The following is a 10,923-nucleotide window of genomic DNA, read 5'->3' on the forward strand; positions in this document are numbered from 1 at the left end:
ACAACATGCATTCTTTCGAGGGGGTGAAAGAAAGATTGAATGATGATGTTGAGGGGGAGCATAATGTTGAGGGGGAGCATTCAGAAAATATTGAAGATAATAATGATTTTGATGATGCTTGTTCGATTGTAGGCTCAGAAAACGATGATATATACGAAGATGCACCTTTGGAATTTGATCCAGCATATCCGCCAATGGAAAAGTGGACAAAAGATCATCCGAAGGATCAAGTAATTGGGAATCCACAAGAGGGAGTTTTAAGAAGAGCTCAAATTCGTGCAAAGAATGAGGTATTGAATACTCATCAAGAATTTTGCATGTTCAATGTTTTCATTTCTAAGATTGAACCAAAAACAGTTAAGATTGCAATGGAACACTCAGATTGGGTTGTTGCAATGCAATCTGAATTGTCTGAATTTGAACGAAATAAGGTTTGGAGGTTAATTCCTAAACCTAAAAATGTTTCGATTGTCGGGTTAAAATGGATTTTCAAAAATAAAACCGACAAAGATGGAAATATTGTTCGAAACAAAGCCAGACTTGTTGTTAAAGGATATTCACAATAAGAAGGAATCGACTATGAAGAAACTTTTGCCCCTGTCGCAAGACTCGAGGCGGTTCGTATATTTCTGGCTTATGCAGCTCACAAAGATTTTGATGTTTATCAAATGGACGTGAAATGTGCATTTCTAAATGGAGAGCTTGAAGAAACTGTTTACGTGGAACAACCCCCAGGTTTTATTAACGAAGAATTTCCAAATCATGTTTATATTTTAGATAAGGCAGTTTATGGTTTGAAACAAGCACCACGAGCATGGTATGCAACTCTTACCTCATTTTTGAAACAATCTAAATTTAAACCAGGATCAATTGATCCCACATTATTTCGAAAGAAAATGGGGAATCATCTAATGCTTGTTCAAATTTATGTTGATGATATTATTTTTGGCTCGACTGACCCTGCTTTGTCTAGAGAATTCGAAGATTTGATGAAAAGTAAGTTCGAAATGAGCATGATGGGAAAAATCAATAATTTTCTTGGTTTGAATATTCGTCAAAACAGAAAAGGAATTTTTATTAATCAAGAAAAATATATGAAGAATCTGTTGGAAAAGTTTGGATTGACGAATAACACGAAGTTACGAGTTCCAATGGCAACGGGCATAAAGCTTACATCTTCGTTAGATAAACCTGCCGTTGACATAACTTTATATAGGAGCATGATTGGTTCATCACTTTATCTTACAGCTAGTAGACCTGATATCATGTTTTCTGTGTGTAATTGTGCTAGGTTTCAGTCTAATCCACGAGAACCACATCTCACTGTTGTGAAGAATATCTTTCGTTATCTTAAAGGAACAATTTCGTTAGGATTGTGGTATCCTTCGAACACTGGGTTCTTTGTACAAGCATATTCGGATGCAGACATGGGTGGTTGTAATCTTGATCAAAAAAGCACAAGTGGTGGATGTCAATTTCTTGATGGCAAATTGGTGAGCTGGCAGTCGAAAAAGCAAACATGCGTATCAATTTCAACAGTTGAAGCAGAATATGTGGCTGCTGCTGCTTGCACTTCACAAATAATATGGATCCAAAGTCAATTGCGTGATTATGCAATTAATATGAAAAATATTCCATTATACTGTTCATAGTCAACGCTTCGACCCCTTCGAATTCGCACATTTGTTACTTATTTTAAGGGTTGATTCAGCTGTTACTGTTCATAGTCAACACTTCGACCTCTTCGAATTCGTACATTTGTTACTTATAAGGGGATGATAAAATTTTGCATATTTGCATCAAGTACTATTTCAATTTCCGAAAATTCAAAAATCCAAAAAGATTTTCGTTTGTTTTGTCATTTAATTTTCAGAAAATTCCAAAATCCAAAAAGATTTCCGTTTGTTTTGTCATTTAATTTTCAGAAAATTCCAAAATCCAAAAAGATTTTCGTTTATTTTGTCATTTAATTTTCGAAAAATTTAAAAATTCAAAAAGACTTTCGTTTGTTCTGTCTTTATTTTCGAAAAATCAAAACATCAAAAATATTTTGATTCCTATTTCTTTTTAGTATTTTGTTGCAGATTCTCATGAAGATACAGCGGAGATTATGCTTGCAGTACTCGGGTACGGTACATTTTTCGTATGAATCGATAAATTTTTTTTCATTCGAACTAGTTAGGATGTCCCTAAAAGCATGCTGCTGTATGTTGACCAAAGCCTCCATGACTCAATGTGTGTGTAAGAAAGCCTTAATGAAATTATTCATACGAAGATTTCTTCCCAATCAGGCTTATATTCACATTAGTCTTTGAGCTACCTTACTCTTCTCAAAATGAGTTAAGAGTTTACTGTTTGGTCCAAACACAACAGAGGTACTTTTTGTGTCTTACATCAATCTTTTTCATCCATAAAATTCTTTCACGATCACACACGAAGACATATGTCCGAGAGGTCTCTGATCAAACGCATCGAGACTTAGATATATCAAAACTTTGTGTTTATGATCTGACATCATGAGACTGTGATGAAAGTGAAACCCAATTTTCATTAACTTTTAAGGAATTGACGGGGAACTAAGTTCCAGATTTTCACGAAACTTTTGTTTCTGTTCCAAAATTCGAAACTCCAAATCATATTCATCTCGAATGAGTGGTCTTGATCAAACATTCGAAACCCACGATGTTTGTTACCCAACAAGATCCAACATATAAATTTTTTCTTGAATATGATTTCCGTGTGAGTTTCATTTGAATGTCCTAGTCATTTCAAAAATTTTCAAAGCCAACTTGTCACTGACTACACTAGTCAAATAAGTAATTTCTGTTACAATTTCTCACCTTATGTTTAGGATGACATGTAACGAAATTTTAAACCATCCTCGAAGCATTATAAAAGAAGCCCTTTGATACTTATCAACAAGTATTCGATTGTAATTCACGGGAACCCACACAAGCTATTGATCATTTCTCTTAATGATTAATGAAGTAATCTTTGCCCGGGATTTCATCTGCTTTTGTGTCAATGGTTTGACATCACAATATCCCATATTTTTATTATATTTGTTTCTCGTCTCTATTCTTTGGAACACAGCACTCACGAAATCCTTGAGGTCCTGAGTAATACCAACTCAGGCTGATGATTTCGAACTTCTGGCGTATGACTTCGCTTTTCATCCCAAAAGTGAAAGAGCCTTGCTTCCATTCGAAGGGTTCTGACGGTTACAATTTTCTTGGGGATTACAAGACAGACTGTTTATAAATGACGTATGGTATTCTGTCCGTTTCTCAAGGCGATGTGACAACTACTTTTTGACGCATGGCTACTTTTACGCAGTAATGGTCCGGTTTTCAAGGTGCCACGTCGGATATCATTAAATACATATCCCGCTTCAAATTCAAATTTAAGGGTTACATATAAAAGGGAATTCCAGGGGTTCATTGTCAGTTTACGCGATCAAAAAGCAAATTTTCCAAAATTCTCTGTTCATCATCATCTTCAAACCCTAACAATGGCGACTTCTGCTCATGTTGATTCTCATACCACTGAAGATGCCTCTTCATTACCAATAATGAAGATTCAAGCAACAAACTACTACTTGGAGGGTGACGTTTCTCAGTACCCGGAAGAATTAAAGATGCTCATAGTTGCTTTGAAGAACTCGGTTTTGGCTAAAGCGATGTTCAACTCTTTCTCTGTTCCATTGTCCTGGCTTTCTCAAGCAGGATCAACTGCGACATATAACAAAGCAACTAATATGATTACTTTTCATCTGGTGAACGACAAAAAGGTCAGGCTAACCAAGAAACTATTTTGCCAAATTCTTGATATTCCGAATTTGCCTCCATATGTTTCTTACTTTTCCACAAATCGTTCACATGTTTAATGAGATGGGATATCAGCCACCATTGTCCAAGATTAGTGATTTTAAGAAATCTGGTCTTCCACGAATCTGGAATTTCTTATTTGGTATTTTTCTACGCTGTTTGACTGGGAGATCAGCTGGCCTTGATAAACGAAGAATGGAGGTTTATGCCATGGTTGCTGGAATCTACTATGATCTTCAAGTAGATTATTCTACACAGTTGTGGAAGGAATTCCAAAAGGGTATAGAACACACGAATGCTATTCATGGTATTTCGTGTGCAAGATACTGGAGTTTGATTCTGCAACATTTTTACAATAAGGAAGGGATTTTGGTACCCACTGATGAAGACAAAGCAGTTTTTCAATCTTACCACTATCCGAAGGAGGTTACAGATAATGCTGATGTTTTTCCTACAGTTGCTCGTATTCCAGATGCGATGCTTAAAAGAGTTGATTCTTCGAACCCTGTATTGGTAGCCTATTTGACGACAATTGATTCTTCAATTAAAACTGGTGTTTTACTGGGAGGAGATGATAAGAAAACCAAGAAGTCGAGAAAGCATGAAACTGAGTCCAGATCTTCGAAATCTCCAAAGAAGAAGCCTGAAACAGTTGAAGTGACTGTTGCTGAGACTCCAGTAATTGAGCCCATTATTGAAGAAACACGAGAACATGTAGTCCTTCCTTCGAAGACTGGCATGTTTCGAAGAATTAAAATGAAGTCCACTCACAAAAGCAAGTCTCCAACGCACAAAGTGGTTCGAAAACCTCAAATAACTCATCAAGGGATTCTAATTAGAGAAGTGCCCGCACCTGTTTCACCGGTGTCCAAGAAACGAAGGGCTGAAGACATGGCAAAGCATTTGTCAAAGAAAAAGAAGAAGAAGACTCGAAAACTTGTAATCTCTACTGAGTCAACAGATGATGATAGTGAAAGAATTCCTGAAACTCCAGAGTTTACTCTTATCACCGAAAGTTTCACTCCTGAGAAGACAGTTGTCATACCACCCGAAGATTCGATTGCCAAATCAGTTCCTGAGGAGGTTCGAACTTCAGGCATCCCTGCACACGTATCTGATACGGATGCAAATGTCAATATGGGTGAAGGAGGTTCGAAAAATGAAGCTACAGATCCATCTACTTCTGCTCCTTTTGCAAGTACTGTTTCTTTACCATTATCTTCTACTCCTCTTACTTCAACAACTGATTCCCCAACATTCGAACACATTCTTAATCAACCCTTTACGTCTATTTTTTCTTCTCAATCTACTGAGCCACCCAAAACAACTTCACCTATTCAAGAAACAGTTTGTATGGAGACAGAGACTGATAATGAGGGATTTGGCGGTATGTTTGAAGACTTGGAGTTTCATGAAGAAGAAGAGCAGTTTCCAGATCACATGCTGATGACCATGAAGCAGTTTAACATTTTAAATCAAAAGTTGAATTCTGTCATTCAATCTCAAGCAGATCTAGGGGTTGGTTTGTCTGTTTCAAGTGTTGAAGTTGATTCATTGCTGAAGGTGTTTGAATCCAGAATCATAAGTAAAGTATTGGGGATGCTTAAAGATTCTGAATCTCGAGTCTTGGAGAAGATTGATCATAATGATCAAAACAATGAACTTCGGATCAATTCTCAGAGTTCGAAGTTTGCTGGTAATCTGAAAGAATTGAAGAATGTTGCAAAGGAACGACATGTTCTTTTTATTCAAGATGTGAAGAAAGTTCGAGAGGATGTCAACTTGCAAATTCACGAACTTCGTGAAGATATGAAAAGAGAAATAGCAACTGTTCAACATGACTATGCATCATTGCATCAAAAGGTTGATATCATTTGTGACGCAGTCACTCGATTTGTTAAGTTGTATGAAATTTGAGTCCTCAAATTACTCAACTTTCAACATCCGAAAGTGCAAGCTTTGAAGAAGTGCTTAAGTTGCTTAAGGAGTTAAAAGAGATTTCTGATAGGCCGGTTTCTTCTCCATTGATTACTTCTGAATTTTTATCTCAGAAGTTTATCCAATTCGAAGCCATTCTCAACAAGCAACTTGCTACTCTCTTTCGCATATCAAGTCTTCTTCCAACCACAAATGCCCCACCTGTTTTCACAGGGGTGCAAGGGGGAGAAAGAAAAACTAGTGAGTCGAAGACTAGTGGAGAAGATGCGAAAGTTGTGGGAAAAGTCTTTTCTTCGAAAATCCCTACAACAAAACCAATAATTGTTTCTGCTGAACAGGTGACTTCAACAGTCGTAACAACAACGCCAATTGCAAGACCAATTTCGAAAGGAATTGTGATTGGTAAATCTTCGGAGACTGGTGGGAGTGGTTCAAAACCAAAAGAGACAACTGACAATCAAGCATTGAAAGATAAAGGGAAATCGATTGTTGTGGAAAAATCAAAAGAAGAAAAGAAGGCTGAAGTTGATGCTGAAATCGAAAAGCTCAGAATAGTTCAAAGCATTATGGCTCAGCGAGCAAATGATCCGATGGGAATGGATAAAGGGGATCCAACTAAACACTATAACTACGAAACAATCGAGGCCAAGGTTGCATTCAATCACATGTATTCATTTGAGAAGAAACCAAATCAGAGTTATTTGGTCACAAATACTAATGCAGGCCAGTTGGATTTTCCCATAAACGAAATGATGTTTATCATGCCTCAGTTCAAAGCAGAAGGGAATTTTAAAAATAAAGATGAAGGTACACACATGAAAATTCGTTTTCATGCTGTTCTTGGAAAAGCCCCTGAGGAAGTTTGGTCTTCAATAAAAATCAAGAAGGTCATAAGTATGAAAAAGGATGTGGTTTTCGAAAACACAGTCCAAAATGTTAAGTATGTGGTTGCCAGGGCAAATGGAAATATTTGCAAATTCACTGTTGCAGATTTTCCATTAATGAACTTGTATGATCTTATACAAGTTGCATTACTTTTGAAAGACAAATCATTCTCATACCTTCAAAACACAGAACCAGATGAATTCAAGCTTGGAGTAGCTCACATCAAGATTTTTATCGAAAACTATTATGAGTGCTTGGCACTAACAGATGTTGAATTAGCTACTGCTAAAGGAATGGAAATTAAAGCTCCGATGGCTCCTACGAAGACTCAGGTTGAATTGAAGAAGTATGCTGATGGTGAAATTTGCCTGAAGCCTTTTAGAATTGTCTTCGCAGGAAAAGACAAAGCTGGAAAGTCTAAACAGTTCTTATTCCAAGCAAGTGAAGTCGAGAGATATTCAACATCTCAATATACGAACTTGATTGTTCGTATGAATCATTGCAAGAAGAACAATGAAGGCGACAAGAAAGAGCTGAAGAAGATTATCTCCTGGTACACGGAGATTCGAAGAGTATTACTGTATTCCATCACACTTCTTACAAATTGAAGACTTCGACTATGATTACAAAGGGGGAGATTGTAAGGGTCGAATTATTGTAATTAGTCGAAGTATGTTTTGAACTCTTCGAATATTTTGTAATGTATTTTACTAGGGCGCTTTTATTCGAAGCTTTAGAGTCAATGTCTTAGTATATTTTTTGTATGCTTTCAGTTCCCTATAAATAGGGTTATTTACTAGAGTTAGATAAGAACTTTTACAGACTTGTCTACTATTCTCTATAAAGAATTCGAAAGCATAATAGAGCATAACAAGATCATATTTACATCGTGTGTTCAAATCTCATATTCTTACTTGAATTCATACTCTGATTAATTGATTACTCGATTCATTGATTCATCACTTCTAACAAGTTTGTTACCTAGATGTATAAAAAAAAAAAAAAATTACTCAGATATGAACTACTTGAAAAGATAATTATCTTCCCAAATCATTTTCCCATGGTTTACCGCCTATTTTACTTTGACATGTTTTTGAATAAAATATTTACACACAAAACTAAAACTAGGGTTTATGAATAACCTGTGAGAGGTAAATCTAATTAACGGTGCAGTTGTCGTCGGCGACCGGAACATGGAGGGTTTAGCTTCTTCTAGGGTCTGGTTCGATTTTCATTCATTGCTTAACAGCAGCTACACACAGAACCCTAGCTCTAGATCTAATTTCCGTAAATTGATTTCATTTCCGTCAGCTCCAATCGATGGTCGCAGAACTACTAATTCATGTGTTCGATCGCGATCGATGAATCAACTAAAGGTTTGCTCTACTCACCATTTGTTTGTCTAATAATATATAAATCCGACGAGATCAACGAGGTTTTTATACATTTTGACAAATGTTGTAGTCTGGGACGCTGGTCGGGTCTTCAATTGTCGATCCGTCGAGTGAATCGATACTCGATGAACTCAAAATTAAAGAGTGGGAAATTGGGGCTTTAAAAGACGAATTAGCTGCTACACAGGGCATTCGGATAAGAAGACGACCACCAACAAATCCTCCTTTGCATTATGTTGGTGCTTTTGAGTTCCGTTTACAGAATGAAGGAAGTTCGCCTCGTAATATACTAGAGGAAATTGTATGGAACAAAGATGTAGAGGTTACTCAGGTCCGTGATTAGTGGTTTCATAGATAATTAAGATTGTGTTTAGGTACTCTTAAATTCTCCGTGATAATAAAGTTCGTTTTCTTTTTTCAGATGAAAGAGAAACATACAATATATTCACTGAAGAAAGCTCTTGAAAGTGTTCATCCTCCCAGAGACTTTATAGGAGCTCTGAAGGCTTCATATCAACGAACAGGTTTTCCTGGTTTAATTGCTGAAGTGAAAAAGGCTTCACCAAGTAGAGGAGTTTTAAGGGAGGATTTTGATCCAGTAAGTTGTCTCTTCACTTAGAAATTCTTAAATCCTTGTAAATCCCTGTAGAGAAAATCAAAAGGAGGTGTCTTCATTACTCTTTAAACTCTTACAAATTTGCTCAAATTCGTTTCTCCTTTACATTTCCCTCCATCCAAAGCTCGCTGTCATATTTCAAATAGTTTTGTTTATCAATTTATAACAAATATTTAGGGATCTCATTGTACATTGTATTATTTATTGTGTAATTAACTATTACATAGCAAATTCATCTGTATGACCTTGACTTTAGAATTTGCTAAGTTGTCATAATTGTGTTATAAAGTTTGATTCAGACTATTAACTATTTATCTAAACAAACTCTTCTATGGTTGAACCATTAAGTGAAAGTTAGATTTTTAATAAACTTGCAGTTATTAAGCCTCCATTGTTAATAGCTGTTCTTGAAACATTTATCTATCTATTAGTTATTTAAAGATTAATCTCATGACAGGTTGAAGTTGCAAAAGCTTATGAGAAAGGTGGAGCAGCATGCCTTAGTGTCTTAACCGATTCAAAATATTTTCAGGTAGATATATAAAATTTTGATTTAACATATATATATATATATATATATATATATATATATATATATATATATATATATATATATATTCATGTTGTTATTATAATTTATATTATGATTCCTTTAATATCACAATAGGGAAGCTTTGAGAATCTAGAGGCAATAAGGAATGCTGGTGTTCAGGTACATTTTTTTTCATTAATCTTTATTTATGTTTTTGCTAAAGTTTAGCAAGAATTTAATGGTAGTAAAAATGCATGCAGTGTCCTCTTTTGTGCAAAGAATTCATTGTGGATGCATGGCAACTTTACTATGCTAGAACAAAAGGTGCAGATGCTGTTTTGTTGATTGCAGCTGTTTTACCAGATCTTGATATTAAATATATGATCCAAATATGCAAAATGATTGGACTCACAGCTCTTGTTGAGGTTAGATTGAAGCTTTTACTTCATTTTTTCAATGTAATTGAAAATTTAAAGAATTTTAACAATATATAAACCTTTACAATTCTTTACTCAAATAGCAACATATTTATTTTTCTTTACTCAATATGTAACAAATAGCAACATACTTATATTTTTAATCAATATGTCACTATTGCACACACATATATTTTTTTTAATAAAGTTGAGAGTTGTAAAAAAAACTATTTTTGTTGTTAGGTACATGATGAGATTGAAATGGATCGCATGTTGACAATTGATGGAATTGAACTCATTGGTATCAACAATCGTAACCTTGGTATGTTTTCTGTTTATATAAATAAGTTTATTAATGCATTTTAATTACTATTAATACAATGATATTATACTTTTTTTGAGCAGAAACATTCAAAGTTGATATTAGTAACACAAAGAGGTTGCTTGAAGGCGAACGTGGGGAAAAGATTCGGCAGAAAGATATAATAGTAAGTGAAACACAAAAAGTTAATTTTTATTTATGGTGAAATTGTTTTTTATAATACTCATAAATTGTTAGGTGGTGGGGGAGAGTGGATTGTTCACACCTGCTGATATCGCCTATGTACAAGAAGCTGGTGTAAAAGCGGTAAGTGGCTCTTTAATAGATACTATTTGACTTATATATTAATATTATAATGAGTGTGATATTTAATTTATGCAGATATTGGTGGGGGAGTCAATTGTGAAGCAGAAAGATCCAACACAAGGAATTAGACAACTTTTTGGAAAAGATATATCACACCCTTAAACTTATTTCAGTAGTCTTTGAAAATATAATAAAAGCAAATCTTTGTTTGTAGCTTTGTGTAAACTCAATTTAGCAAGAGGGTTGGTTTCCTTTGGGTTTTTTTTTTTTTTTTTTGTTGTATTTTGCCAAACTTTTTTCTTGTAAGTGTTCAATCCTTAGAAATGGGTTGTGGTTTTTTTAGCAAGATTGTTGTCTTTAAGTTGACATCGTATATTCTCATATTGTTGTCCTTAAAAAGCATGAAGCCCAATGATCAGACTCATGCACCACATGCAAGACAAATGGTCAAGGTTAGATCGCCAAGATATTCTGCTAATATAGGGGACGTGGTCCTAGGAAAAATTCAAAGGCATATCTGCTTATTCAAATCGCATAAAACATAACTAACATGAGTGAATAAGTACACAACCACTATAATAACATCAACTATTGCATGAACGACACTATAATAACAATTTAAGTTTTATAACGATGAAATTTACCCTAGGGCAATGGTTAATTCGTATACTTTAATTTAGGCCATCT

General features: G+C 35.1%; 1 protein-coding gene across 1 annotated transcript; it reads left to right on the forward strand.

Annotated features, from left to right (window-relative positions):
- The first annotated feature begins 7,778 nt into the window (after positions 1 to 7,778).
- Positions 7,779 to 10,582, forward strand: LOC145126141 (indole-3-glycerol phosphate synthase, chloroplastic-like). Its single transcript, XM_079061544.1, has 10 exons — positions 7,779 to 8,026; positions 8,115 to 8,375; positions 8,466 to 8,642; positions 9,118 to 9,192; positions 9,328 to 9,372; positions 9,453 to 9,617; positions 9,852 to 9,930; positions 10,014 to 10,096; positions 10,168 to 10,236; positions 10,312 to 10,582. The coding sequence occupies exons 1-10, from the start codon at positions 7,844 to 7,846 to the stop codon at positions 10,396 to 10,398; spliced, it is 1,224 nt and encodes a 407-aa protein (XP_078917670.1). The 5' UTR covers positions 7,779 to 7,843; the 3' UTR covers positions 10,399 to 10,582.
- The last annotated feature ends 341 nt before the right edge of the window (positions 10,583 to 10,923 follow it).

This window comes from Lactuca virosa, chromosome 7 (genome assembly GCF_052849685.1).
Source record: "Lactuca virosa cultivar CGN04683 chromosome 7, Lactuca_virosa_CGN04683_v6, whole genome shotgun sequence".
Taxonomy (NCBI): Eukaryota; Viridiplantae; Streptophyta; class Magnoliopsida; order Asterales; family Asteraceae; genus Lactuca; species Lactuca virosa.

Excerpts from the sequence above, each read along its gene's own strand:
- LOC145126141 (XM_079061544.1), top strand. The coding sequence starts at position 7,844 with ATGGAGGGTTTAGCTTCTTCTAGGGTCTGGTTCGATTTTCATTCATTG. Across the intron at positions 8,376-8,465 it reads AAGATGTAGAGGTTACTCAG|ATGAAAGAGAAACATACAAT; the intron begins GTCCGTGATTAG and ends TTCTTTTTTCAG. Across the intron at positions 9,618-9,851 it reads GACTCACAGCTCTTGTTGAG|GTACATGATGAGATTGAAAT; the intron begins GTTAGATTGAAG and ends TTTTGTTGTTAG.